This window comes from Meleagris gallopavo, chromosome 2 (assembly GCF_000146605.3).
Source record: "Meleagris gallopavo isolate NT-WF06-2002-E0010 breed Aviagen turkey brand Nicholas breeding stock chromosome 2, Turkey_5.1, whole genome shotgun sequence".
NCBI classification, from domain to species: Eukaryota; Metazoa; Chordata; class Aves; order Galliformes; family Phasianidae; genus Meleagris; species Meleagris gallopavo.
The window spans coordinates 40324843-40339471 of NC_015012.2; the positions used below are offsets into that span (position 1 = coordinate 40324843).

The following is a 14629-nucleotide window of genomic DNA, read 5'->3' on the forward strand; positions in this document are numbered from 1 at the left end:
TTTTTTTGTTGTTAACAATAGGAATACAAATCAAGAGAGTTTGAAATCAGGTGGTTTAAGAGAGTCAGAAGTTACTCTATTAATCCAGCTGAAGTTGTGAATTTGGCCTTTTTCAGCACAAGGGAATTTGAGATTTTGTAGGAAAAATGAAACTCAAACACTGAATGTCCTCATCCTCACTGATGTCTGCTCATCGTGTTTCCAGCCAGTTCAGCAATTGCAGTTCACATAGTCATTCTTAGTTCCTGTCATCAAGATTTGCAGCATGTTGACTCCAGATGTAACACAAATGATTAATTTTTACTAAGTGCCCAACATACCAAACCCATTCAGAAAATCCTGTTCCAAAGATTAATTCACATTTTCTACAATTTGTGTGTTGATCTAGTAGAAACATTTAAGGGGTGAAGTACATTGAACATTCTAGTACTTTCAGATTGTTGTATTCATTACAAATATTCTACTTCTCTTTTTTTTTTTTTAAAGTCAACCCAAAACTTCTTTCTTTGAGCTGTTGTTTTATGAAAATTTACATACTGTCTAAGCAAATCTATATGCATAAAGCGTATAGTTGTAAATAATAATAATAAAATCTTAGCAATATTGGTTAATGTAAATCTATTTCTCATTCACATGATAGTTAATCTTTTTTCCATTGTTACTGTACCAACATAGAACTTTGATTAACAGATGAAACAAAGAAGCCTAGTTTCTGGTAGGTTGAGTTCCCAGGAGTGAAGCATGATGTGTCTAAGTCTTCTTTTTAATAGCTAGTAAGAGGCTTTTTGAGTGCACTGGTTTGATCTCTCTCCTCTACATAGTTAGTTTTTCCTAAAGCCTATGGGAACTGGCTACCCTTGAGGTCTTTGCATTACTACTATATTTGTATGAAATTAGGCTCAATTTTACAGAGAGTACAGACGAACAAACGTGTAGATGCAAACATGGAAAGTGATTGAAGAAGCTTTGACTTCTTTTGACTTATTTATTTATTTATTTATTTATTTATTTATTTTCACTGCTCCCAAAAATACATAAAGAAATATAAAATGATTTTGTAGATTACTGGATTGCTAGTAATCAGTACTGAGTCGGACAGTCAAGGCCATCCACAACTATTTGGTAAAAACGTGCCATGAAAAGTTTGGAGTTACATTATGGTTTTCATACTTATGATGAACTTTCTAGTTTTCTTCCTTGAATTGTCTCCACTATTTGAACTACTGAGATTTAAAAAAGAAAAAAAAGAAAGGAAAAAAAAAAGGGAACTGGGAATATTACTGGAATATTCATGTATTACAAAAAATATTTCTGCAGTCTGTTGGCAAATTCTGTTTTGGTCTGAGGTAGATGTGGAATGTGAGAAAGTGAGAATAACTCTTTAATAGCTATATTTGCTATTAGCAAATGATACAGTTGCAATTTACTTTTCTCTTTCAATGAAAGTACTAAAACTTCGTGGAAATGCTTGTTAAGGTTTTACATCTTAGGTTACACTTTAAAAATACAGCTTTATTCATTTAAAATAATAATTCTTTGCAAAGCTCCATTACAAAATAAATATATTTACTTCCTGTTTTCAAAGCTCTAGCTGTACGAGAGAGCAAAGATGCTCTTCCTTAGGACAGTTGAAAGGCCCATTTTCTAAAATCCTTGCTTACAGTGTTCTTATTGCTCTGTACTTCTTCATTCCTGTAACTTTCCATATGAACAGCTGTTTCTGAAGATCATCTCCTGGCTTGTGTATTTTTCTGGCAAAAAAACCTGTTCATTTTATATGTATTCTTCAAACATACATCACCAGCTGTCTATAAAAAGTTGATGTAAGCGATCGTGTGTGCGTGTGGTGTGTTTGTTCTTTACTAGAGATTTTCATCTAAAATTTACTGGGAACATCCCTTTTACAGAAGGAGAGCTGGGAAATAGAATGATTTGCAGATGCATTTCACTTACTGTACAATATTAAAGCAGCAAATTTACTACTATCTTTGGCAACAAACAGAGATCCTTTAAAAAGTATTTGTGAATGACTGTTTGTTTTCTAGCCTGTGGTGGTGGTACCATATCTGCATGTCTGTCCAGGCAAGTCATTCTGACATAATGTAAAGATCAGTTATTTCTTTTGATCAGGATAACTGCCCCCTCCTGCCTAACTCTGGCCAGGAAGACTTTGATAAAGATGGCAAAGGAGATGCCTGTGATGAGGATGATGACAATGATGGTGTTGAAGATGACAAAGTAAGATGCGTTTCTGTGTTGTCTGTGCCTTTGATATAAACATCTGTTTCTATTTACAAGTGATGACTTAGTTGAAGCTCTGAACAATAAACAAGTTACTCTGCACTACTTTCTTTGAATGATGTCTACTGCAGAGTAAAGTTATTGTATCAAATGAGATGTAACACTGGGAAGAGCAAAACAGCCTAGGGAACCTGAGGCTGAGTTGAGTTCTCTGTATTGGCTCTGAGTTCAGTTGTGTGCATGAAAACAACTTCATTAAGCTCTTTATTTTGTGATGAGGAATGATACCTCCATTGTATTTTAAAAGCTGATAGACATTATATCTGATATATGGTGGAAACAAGTTATAATAAGTAATGTAACTATAAACATAGGGAGCATCAAAGAGAAGTGACAAGGGGAAAGTAATAAGCCTGGTTCATGCTTTCATCTTTTAAGTATGCCCACAAGATTGAAAATTGGATAGCTGTGTTACCTGAAAGATAGGTGGTTAGTCTAACCTCTTACTCCTTTACGTTAAGCGAATGGGCAGAAGTATCTTTCATTGTGCTTTTTCTGAATATGTTTAGGTTAGGATGCATGAACTGATATTAAAAATTTACAGTTGTTCTTGGTTACCTTCACAAGAAGCCTAGATGCTCTGAGCTAGACTGTAACTACTTGTTCAGTTTTATGCGCAGTATAAAATTTTTATTTTCCCTCTATCATCTCCTTCAACGTATAAAATATGTGTCTGAGGAATCTGAAATGTTGATCTAAAAAATAGTTTTCTGGTACAGAATGTTGTTTTTTGCTTTCACAGAGGAAAAGTAGTTTAAAGATATTTTCAAATTACTCCCTTCAGATTCCACAATTCTGATCTTCTCAATTCCACTGCTTTGATTTGGTTTGGTGATCCTTTACTTTTACGCAGAGTACTTCCTCATGGCTGTGCAGACGACCATGTCTAGTTTGAAGTGAAGCATAAGAAATCCTATTCTGCAAGACTTTCAGCTTAGGGGTTGAACTGAGATGTAATTTTGAAAGTTCCACTAAAAGGAGTAGCTCTAAGGAAAAATATTTTGGATCAAAGAGTATTTCATTTAAATTTTGCTTTTTAGCGTCTTTTATGCTTTATTATCATATGCAATATACCCACAAAAATCAATTCTTCTTTAAAATTAAAGATAAAAACATTTGATTTAAAACTGAGAATACTGATACTAGGTTGCTCCAAAAAAGTCAGAGTATTAATTCTTGTTTTTCCAAAGAAAAATGCTGCTGCTGTTGGACTGATTCTTCAGCACATACTGCTTTTGAAAAAATTGCATGTACCAGTGAGATATTTTCATTAAAATTACAGAGTACAGATCCAATTTAAAATGTGTGTTTCTCTTCTAGTGAGATACAGTATGCATTTAGCATGCCTTGTACAAAAACACAAAACACACAGTAAGCCTGGCTGTCTAGAAACCATCCCATTGGCACTATGATTTTCAGCTTAGTTACAGTTTGTCCAATGGAAAAATCACGTATTTGTGTCTTCATTCATCTGTCAAAGATGAATAGAAAGATTTACCACCAAATGCTCATGTGACCTCAATTCAAATTGTGATTTATGTTCTTAAATGTTTTATTTCTTCTCACTAGGACAATTGCCCTCTTCTGTTCAATCCTCGTCAGTTTGATTACGACAAAGATGAAGTTGGTGACCGCTGTGATAATTGCCCTTATGTGCACAACCCTGCACAGATTGACACGGATAATAATGGGGAGGGTGACTCATGTGCTGTGGATATTGATGGAGATGGTATGTTTTCGGTTTTGAGAATTAAGTTATGTGCTATGAGCACATTTTGATTTGTGGTCATTGAGTCAAGCTGCCTGCTTTACTATGTGAAATAAAATCAAGTTTAACTGCTCAAAAATGCCAGAGAAAACTAAGGTTCCTTTGCCATGTGTTAGTATAATGTCCCTAAGTGAATACAGTGGATACTATTGAAGAAGAAATCACAGCAAGTCTTTTGTCAACATAATCTTAAAAAGAAAATCTTTTCTTCATCTGTAATCCAAAGTAATCTGGGTCTAATATAACAACAGTTTTGTTGACTTTTCTCCTTTTGACATTTTAGGGAGGGAGAAAAAACTTGAATATCCACCCAGTTAAGACAATATCTGTAGAAAATTAATCTGCTTTTCTTTATGGAAACATTGCAAAACCCATAGGAATCCAAATATGCATTTCTTTTTGACTTGTAATTTTATTAAAGGTGTTTAATTCATGTACAAGTACATGCCTATGTGAACCAGATTCCATCAGAATAAGGACAGGAAAATCATTTAAATATTCTTTTAAAATCAGTATCCTTATGGATTTTCATAAATTAAAAAATACCACATATATTATAAGTTGAAGAAATATGGTTTTGGATTTCCTTCAGCAAACATAAAAACGTTTGGCTGCTTGGCTGAACTGATCTTCTAAATGTTATGACTCCTTTCATCCTTCATATCATCAGGTTCTTAGTAGTACTGCTCATGGGACTTCTGCATATCTGTTTGGTAAAAAGAATGCAATTGTATGCTATTGGCTTAAAGACTACAAAAATATCCAGGGAATATTAGTGTAAGAGAATGTCATTGTGTCCTTTCTGGACAGATAGGCCTACATATCTTGATTTTGTCCTAATTCGGTCTCCTGAGGGAACATTTTCTATTGAAAATTTGGCGTGCAGTACAATAAATGATGCATGTGTTCTGGTAAAACAAAATAATTTAGTGCTGAGGCAGCTGAATGTTAGTGCAGTTGTTTCTGTACAAAACTATTCAGACATTCCACCATGATATAACTATGCATTCTTTGCCATTCCTTATAGTGTTCGCAAAGGAAATACAAATCAAATTAATTAAAAAGTACCCCACCTCTTCAGCTATTTTTTCAACGAATGTAGGATCTATGAGAAAGGGCGAGAGTCATAAGTTTTAGCCCTTCCTTTAGCGAAATATGCTGGAAAAATGCCATAAAAAGAAAAGTTATATTGATGCTATCTTTGCTTTTTAATATTAGTCTCTTCACCATTTCATGATGCAGGAATTACATTGTAGAATGAGAGAGTCTATGAATTCTGTAAGAGCATATTTTTTACTGGTGACTGTAGAGTCTATGGCTTATTTGTGCTGGATGTCATACCATTTTGTTTTCTTTATTCTTTTCTTTTTTTTTTTCCCCACAGACATCTTTAATGAAAGAGATAATTGTCCTTACGTTTATAATACAGACCAGAGTGATACAGATGGTGATGGAGTTGGTGATCAGTGTGATAACTGTCCGCTAATGCATAATCCAGACCAGGTAAATGTTAGGTATTGCTTAATTAATGATAAGATCAGAATAAGGACAAAGAAAAGAAGAAAAATATCTGAGGAAATAGCTGAAGCTATTTCTCTTGCTATTCCATAGTACAGATAGACTGAAGGAAGTGTGCTGCATACATGCACCCAATATCTTCACGTCTGCTCTTACCACAGTAAACATCAATTTAAAGTGTTTAAAGATGCACTTTCAGATATAGAAATCCAAGACAAAGCTATTGGGGCTGGAGGGGCTCTGGGATAAAACACGCCTTGTTTTACTCACACCTATAAACCACAGGGCTCTTGTATGGTACAATTTTAAGTCATTAGTGCGTGGCTATAGATTTGGAAATTCGGAAATTTGAAAATAGAGTGATATAAAATGGTTCTTATTCCTGTGGATTCTCTGCCCAAAACAAAAGGGCCAGGAAAGGAAATTGGCAGAAACCCCAGCTGTTTGTCTAAGGATACAGAACAGTTCAGAAGGGTGAAAGGTAAGAGCAAGGGAAGTAAACTATTTCTTTAATAGTTTCCACTACTTCAATTTATTCCTTTTTTTTTTTAAAAAAAAAAAAAAAGCTAATGTTCTGGAATTTAGAACAATGCAGAGATAATGGAATTTGCTTGATTGTAGGATTTATAATGTAACTGAGGTCAACTGCAATCTTTCAAACTTAAAAAAAAAACAAATGTATCAATCTGGATTATGTGTGAGATGCACAGATTACACAGAACTGAATTATCTTGGAATAACAAATTGACATGAGGGAATATTTAGCTTTTTGACCTGCATACTATCGTGCACATTCCTCCATGACAAGTCAGAACGGCTTCAGGGCTATATTTGGTATGCTCAGATTTGTTGGTCCACATGCAGGAAAGTAGCATCAAATGTTTCAGAAGCAGACAGATAAATGCCCTGCCTGGACTGCAACTCCCACATGATCTCTAGAATGAAAACAATGACAGTCATGGCCAAAGACCTGCCCTGGAAATAGATTAGAGACCAGGTCTGATGCTTTGACAGTAGCATAAGTAGCTATACTCTTTCAAAATAACATTTCTACTTTAAGCATGGTTATCATCACAATATCATTTGTCTGCAGAGAAGGCTTGAAGAGAAATTTTGAGAAATTAAGTACCAGGCTACTGGTATTGGTATTCTATGTGCTTAATAAAAGTCACAAACTTGCTTACTTCTTTTGGTAGACTGATGCAGATAATGACCTTGTTGGTGACCAGTGTGACAACAATGAGGACATTGATGAAGATGGCCACCAGAACAACCAAGATAACTGCCCTTACATCCCCAATGCTAACCAGGCTGACCATGATAAAGATGGTAAAGGGGATGCCTGTGATCCTGATGATGACAATGATGGGATTCCAGATGACAGGGACAATTGTCGCCTCAGATATAACCCTGAGCAGGAGGACTCTGATGGTAAAAACAATGTTACATCAATTTAATTTAGTCCTAAGTATCCAGTTCTGTTTTTGGGGTAGTAATTTTTGATGAAAATTAAGTCTCTTGAGATCAAACTGTCTTACTGCAGTTCAGTTGAGACTTGAATGGAACTGCTTTAGCTAATTTGGCCCAGAGCTAGAGCAATAGACAACCTCTCTTTGAAAGGGTCTTAAACACACTTGTGTATTTATAGGTAAATACCTGTCAGAATTTTTTTGAGCGTTTTCATATTTATTTTAGTCTCGAAATGAGATATAAGAGGAAAACCCGGAAATTTAAGACATTTGAAATTAAAACTGAAATGAAAGAATGATATCCTTTGTTTTCAAAACAAGCTGTTTTCTGAAAATTAATATAAAAAATAGAGCCTAATGCTGTTTTGTTTTGTTGTTGTTTTTTCTCAAAAGCTGTCTATTACTGCAGCTTAAGTGAAAAATTAATATTGATTTTAAGTTATTTTTCTAGTAAGTATTTCTTAGGTGCTTTTCTCAAAGTCAGTTTATAGGTAAGTAGCTTTAAAAATGTTTTTGGTAATACATGTGTCACTATGTAAGAAATAGATACATAATTCTTCCCTTCTCCAGGTCTTGCCTTAAAATGTTGCTCGGCACTTTCCAACAATCCTCCTTTGGTGTTTGGTGATATTTCAGTAATGAAATAGTGACATTTTACAGTCACAAATGTCATTTATGAAACATCTGATCCTTTGAGAACCTTGAATGTTATAGGTCTCCAATAATTGGCCTTTAAATAAATACTTGAGCAATTTCTGTTCTGAATTACACAATTTACTGGAGTCACTTGTACTTATGTTGGTGAAAATGAAACAGAATTTGGTACCAACACAGTACGGTTCTATGTACATTTACAAAGACAAAATCCTGTGCCCTGAGTGATTCTCTGGTAAGACAACTGCTGTTCTCTGAAACAACCAGTTTGTTTGGTACCAGTAGTAGCACTTTACCCTGTAGTCAAATCAGGTAACAGAAACATCTTTGTGCTTGCTAATTTCTGGAAAAGCCTCTTAATTATAGAAATATTCCAAAATAAGGGTACCTCCAAATTTGTGTAATTTGTTTTAGCTGTCACCTGGGTCTTTTGAGTGAGTGCGCATTATGTTTTGCATAAGTATTTACAAAAAGAGTAAATTTTAAACAGTTTAGCCAGTGGCACTGTCATCAGTGGTAATCCCAAGAGAAATATTGGAAAAATGATAAATAAAGCCAAAATATGCTCCCACGCTCTTGATTATTTGAACTACATCATTTAAAGATGAGGCCTCTGAGAGAACTGTTGGATGTGGCTGGGTAAACAAATGCTTTCTAACTTTTCTTGACATAGTGAATGTTGTCATCAACAGCTCAGTACCAAATTGCTGTCAGCAGGACATTCAGCGAATAATTAAGTAATCCTATGACTCAAGAATTACCTCTTTGATACTGGCAAGGGGAATACAATTGGAAATTCACTTTTTTTCTCTTTAAGTGCTAAGATAAACAGGTGCAGGGACACACAGCTGGTCAGGATTCTGTGTTCTCCAGGGCCAATTGCCAGAGTGAAAAATGGGACTATTTTACAATGTAGCTGAACTACTGAAAATCTTTGAATTATTAAACTTCTAGCTTTGCCTAACTACCCTTTTTGGCTGTAGCCTAACTCTTGTTCTACTTTTTTTTTTTTTTTTTTGAAAGCTTTGTACTTGAAAAATGCTGTGCTCATTAGGCATAGTAATGCAGCTTCTCATTTGACTGTGTAGCATCTATTAATATCTCCACAATGAATTGGTTGGATCATTGCTATTTTCCATTGTGTTAATTCCCAATTTCTTAAAGGAGTGACAAATACCTTTCAAAAAGCAGATGCACAGACTTGTGAAGATAGAAATAAATTAGCTGGCAGTTCCAGCTTAGAATAGTATCCAGTATAAATCCAGTTTTTTCTCCTGTAAGAGTCAGATATTTTTGAATTTGTTTTTGTACTTTCCTAGATAAGTCATTCTTTAAGTGCTTGTTTTATTTAAGTAATATGTTTGTCATTTGTTGACAGTGGCTTTGTCACTGAGAATTTTTTTTTTATGCCTTCCTTCATCACTTGCTATTTCTGGCAAAATGCATCTACTGATTTTTCTACCAATAGTATGTGTAATTTAAGGAAGAAGGTATTTATTTATTTTAGTATTGAGTGTAGTAACTGTAGCTGAGTTACATGGGTGCATTTATAGATTGTCTAAAAAGCTTCTTCTATTTCATATGACAATTTAATATCTCTATTTCTCCAAGGCTAGTCTTGCTGTACATAGTAATTCCTTGTTTTCTTGCATTTTCCTGAAGTGCTATCTTTTATCTAAAACAGATTGTTCTACTCCGAAGTGAAAGAGTAACCAAGCATGTTTACATAGATTACTGTAAATGCACTGGGTGGATTGTTGCTGTGCAAATCTTTAGACGATTTAAAAAGTCTTAAAAAGTCTTCAATACTATATAGGGATTCAGTAATTTGCAGGAGGACAAATGTTTTAGCATGTGCAGCAAAAGTGAATTCAAACAATATTAAAATGCGGTCTTGCATCAAATCATAAAATCAGAATGGCTTGGGTTGGAAGGGATTTAAAACCTATGCAACCTCCCTACCATGGGCAAGGACATCACCCATCAGATCAGGCTGCCTTGGCCCCCATCCAACCTGTCCTTGAATGCCTCCAGAGATGGGGCATGATCTGGGACTGAATCATTCTGAAAATATAATACAAGTATTAGTGAATTATATCAGCATAAGAAACTTCCAAGTTCCCCATTGCTGATTCTGAAGCACTGTGTATAGACTAGCGTCCAGACTGATCACTGTCATAAAACACTGATAGGATGTGTTTATTTGGAGGAATTTTGGCCTGGATCCAGGCTGATAACTTATTCCAGTCATTACCAAATTATCATTATCAAATGTTCATTTGAAATGAACTTCTAGAGAATGAAGCTCTACGTAAAGCATTCTTTGAAGAATGAGAAAATGATACACTGATATGCATCATAAATTTCTTCCATTAGTACCAGGGCAGTTAAGTAGTGTGGTTAAATTGCTAACAATTGCATTTACTTATTGCTTTTACTTACAGGGGATGGCAGAGGTGATATTTGCAAAGATGACTTTGACAATGACAATGTTCCGGATATTTTTGATGTATGTCCTGAAAATAATGCCATCAGTGAAACTGATTTCAGAAAGTTCCAGATGGTCCCTCTGGACCCCAAGGGAACAGCTCAGATTGATCCCAACTGGGTTATTCGCCACCAAGGCAAGGAACTGGTACAGACTGCCAACTCTGATCCTGGAATAGCTGTAGGTGAGTATCAGATTGTAAGCCAGCATCTTTGGAGAAGAAAGCAGTGATCTATTGATCAAGAAGAAAAAAAAAATCATAATAATGATCATATGTTTTAGTGTTCCAAGGTTGGGACTGAAACTTGAGGTTTGTACATCCAAATTAAAAACAGCTCAGTGCTGTTTGCTTTTGTTGACCATTCAGCTTGTCACTGACTGTAACATAGATGTAATATCCAGTTGAAGAACTTGACATAAGCTTAGTACCTGCTGCCTTTAACACTTCTTGTAAATTACTTATTTTTCTCTAGAAGTCTCCATAGGGTAGATAAGCAAGAGAAATTACCTCCTTTCTTAGAGACTAGAAACAGAAAAAGCAAAAGTCAGAATCAAAGCTAGGACTCCTGAGTTGATGACCAGACCCAGCGTTGAAACTCAATGGTTCTTGTCTTGTGTCTTCTCCCAGGTTACGATGAGTTCAGCTCTGTTGACTTCAGTGGCACATTCTATGTTAACACAGACCGTGATGATGACTATGCTGGCTTTGTTTTTGGCTACCAGTCCAGCAGTCGGTTTTATGTTCTAATGTGGAAGCAGGTCACTCAGACGTACTGGGAGGACAAACCCACCAGGGCTTATGGCTATTCTGGTGTGTCGCTCAAGGTAGTGAATTCAACAACTGGTACTGGTGAACACTTGAGAAATGCTCTTTGGCATACAGGAAACACCCCCGGACAGGTGAGAGATTTAAAACTTCAGCACTGTGGTGCATGATGAATCATTTAACACCTCAGTTGTTGCAAAAAAACCAAAACAAAACAAAAAAAAACAGATTTTTTTTTTCAGTTCACACGTAATAGCATTTGCCTTGTTACAAAGAGAACATTACACATATAAAAATTATGAATGGAAAAAATTACATGTGTAAAAGGGAGGGTGTGGTGTGATCCTAAAGTGAGTAAAAGATCTCAGTTCTCCACAAATCCTTTGTGACCTTGGTATTGGCACTTGATCCTTCAGCATTCCAGCTTGTTTAAATTAAGTTGGGTTTATGCTTCAGCAACCAGTGAGAACAAAAAAAACAAAAAACAAAAAACTAAACAAAACAAAAAAAACGAGAGAAAAATTACTGCTGTTCCAAGGAGGGCCTAGCCTCAGAAGAATCTTATGCCTTTTGGAAATGAAGCTAATGGAGCTTTGCACATAAATAGAAATTTCACAGTTTGGAGTTCTTGGAGGAATGAGGCCTTGGCCAAGTGTGAAAGTTTTCAAGGAATAATCCAAAGGCAGTAACTGCGAAGTTGTGGCCCCTTTTAATCAGAGGAGTCATTCGGATAGGAAAAGCAACATCAGATCTTACAGTGTGGATGTCTATATGCAAACATTGACAAGACTACATAGTTACAGAAGTGAATTTTCATTACTCTTGCTGGTCATACCTTCAGATGTTAAACATTGTTTTTGGTTTCGTGCTCTGCAGCAAATAATCTGTGGCTGTATATTGTCACTGTAGTGGGTGCGTAGTTGCTGAAGCACAGTGTTTCTAATACAGCATTTGTGTTCCTACTGTAGGTGCGCACTTTATGGCACGATCCTAAGAACATTGGCTGGAAAGATTATACTGCATACAGGTGGCATTTGATTCATAGGCCTAAAACAGGACTAATAAAGTAAGAAATATTTCTGTGCCTCTATATTTTTTTAATAGCATAACTTTAGTCTCTGATGTAACAGCTGTTTTTTCAAGTTCTGTGCTAGTTCTGATGCTTGCATGACAGTTTGTTTCAATATTTAGGGGACCATTTTGTTAACTTATTTTCCCTTTCAGATATGTTCAATTAGTATGTATTTACAGCAGCTAAATATTCTTAAATTAAAAAAAAAATAAAAATAAAAATCTCTCTCAATGGCTCTCTTGCAAAAGAATGAAAACTTCCTAAGAAAAACTCAAAGCAAGGTTAGAATATAAGATTCCTTCCCAGCTTCTGGAATTTGAAAGAATGAAATTAATTAGAAACATCAGAATTGCCACAGGGAAGTAGGCCAACCTTCTGTCTATTTCAGCATCCTGTCTCCAGTAGTGCAGAAGTAGCCATAAGCACATCTGCAATGCACATAACAAGGAGCTATGGCATATTAGTTTACTAATATTTGATATTATGAACATTCAAGGAATGAACATTGTGTGTCAATTTTATCTTGAACTAAGTACTGTAACTATAAAGTGTGTTTTTCATTGAGGTAGTCAGATCTCTTGATCTTGTTACTTTGTGTTTAATATGAGTAGGGATATTGAAATGTAGACAAATTTAGTTAGTGTATTTTATCCAGTTTTCAGGAAAAATGTTTCTTCATCTAAATCTTCATGCTGTAGCATATATACTGATACAGGTAAAAAAAAAAAAAGAAATTTGATATATTTTTTTTTCCATTCATGTTGCTGTTGCCTGTGTCCTTTTTTTGTAGAATCTACTTAGAGTCAGAGAAAACATATTTCAAATGGTATCCCACTAGATTAGTCTAGCATGACAAATTCTGTGATCTGGAGCATTAGATTCCTTCATTATTTAGGGCATTTTTTAATAGGAAATATATAAAAGTGGTTCAGTGGTATCATTCTGCTGCAGGGCTTCCCCGGGTTCTCTTGCTGAAGAGGCAAATGAGGTCCAGACTCGTTTGCGGGTGCAGAACAAAAGGCATTTATTCTAGGTGCTTACCACCTTTTATACCCATGCAACTCAACAGTTTTCCCATGCAACCAAAACTGGTTATATGTAAGGGTTAGGCACCTTGTAGATGTGTATGTCTGGCTCAAGTTATTGTTGAGCTTTACCACTCATTAGCAATACAACAACCTTCTTTATCCCACCTCATTATGGAACTATATTGTTTGTACAGACATAGCAATTTAATATTAACATATTTAGATCTGTGTAGTATTTCTGGCTCTGCTGTAATCAATAGACCATAAGCTCACTTCACGTTTGGCTATTTTAAGATACTGAAAACCTAACAACCTTGACTGTCTCAAGGTGAGAAGTGGAGAATCTAAGATTGAGGAACTACAACCTATATGGTAGAAAAAGATAATGAAGAGTTCTTTTAGCTCCTGGGTGGGTGTCTGAGACGCTCAAGAAAAAAATAAATCCTCCTTTTACAGTTCATGAATTCAGCTGTTTCTGTCCAAATCCTTCCAGCTTTCATTAAGGGCTTAAGATGTCTGAAATAAAAATTAAGCATGGCTCCAGTTAATGTTTCTTTGACTCTAAAGGGATGGTTCTTCCATATTGGGACTTTGGCCTTTGCACCAAGAGATAAATAAATCAGTCATTCACATAGCTGTAAAGACAACTTTGTTTTAACCTCTGAGTTCACAGGGATAGAGGCTTATCAATGAATACATGACATACTCATGTCTCCTAGTATGAACTGGGAAATCTCTTGCAGATGGTGTGTATAAAATTACTTACAGAACAGCTCCAATACTTCTGATTAATGTATTGTGGCTGCCAGCCATGTGGTCATGAGATAGAGATGAGAAGTGATCCTTACAGTGAAGCAGTTATCTGGTGACTAGCTAAAATTAATTCTGATTTAATTCTTGGAAGCTATTTCCATCTTTTAGCAATGTACACTCCATTTTCTTAGTTAAATTTATTACCTTTTTTTACAGAGTTCTAGTGTATGAAGGGAAGCAAGTCATGGTGGATTCTGGACCAATCTATGATACAACCTTTGCTGGTGGACGATTAGGTCTTTTTGTCTTCTCTCAAGAAATGGTCTATTTCTCTGACCTCAAATATGAATGCAGAGGTTAGTTATAGAAAATGTCTGGAAAATGCTGATGCTGTTGATATCCTATGGAACAAGCACATAATATGGAAATGAAGAATATCCTCCTTTAACTGAAAACAATCTGTAATCTTATAGCCTGTCATGAACCTTAGTTTGTTGAAATACCATGGATGCCCTTTGCCTCTGTAGTAATCTCAATTTGAATAATAAAACCCAGATGTTTAATATTGCCCACCTGGAAAAAAATAAGAGAAATCTCTGAGTGGGATATGCGCTTAGAATTTTCTTTGCATATCCACTTTCCTTTGTAGGCTATTTCAGTGTGTCCTGCGGGCAGAGTGCTGCTTCTGGATCACCCCTCTTTGCAAGAGGCCTGGAAGAGAGAGTAGACATTAATGAGCATGCCTCTGTATCTTGCCAGTTCAAAAATGTTTTGAAATATGAAAAATGCTTTCCCAGGCTTTCTTATGTGAT

The 14629-nt window shown here is 35.5% G+C and overlaps 1 protein-coding gene across 1 annotated transcript in view; it reads left to right on the forward strand.

Moving 5' to 3' along the window:
* Positions 1-14629, forward strand: part of THBS2 (thrombospondin 2) — a 36394-nt gene that overhangs the window by 17812 nt on the left and 3953 nt on the right. The window contains exons 14-21 of the mRNA XM_003204057.4: positions 2131-2238; positions 3871-4030; positions 5454-5572; positions 6784-7018; positions 10155-10382; positions 10827-11098; positions 11933-12030; positions 14034-14173. Coding sequence (XP_003204105.2) covers positions 2131-2238; positions 3871-4030; positions 5454-5572; positions 6784-7018; positions 10155-10382; positions 10827-11098; positions 11933-12030; positions 14034-14173 — 1360 coding nt within the window. The remainder of the gene's footprint in view (positions 1-2130; positions 2239-3870; positions 4031-5453; positions 5573-6783; positions 7019-10154; positions 10383-10826; positions 11099-11932; positions 12031-14033; positions 14174-14629) is intronic.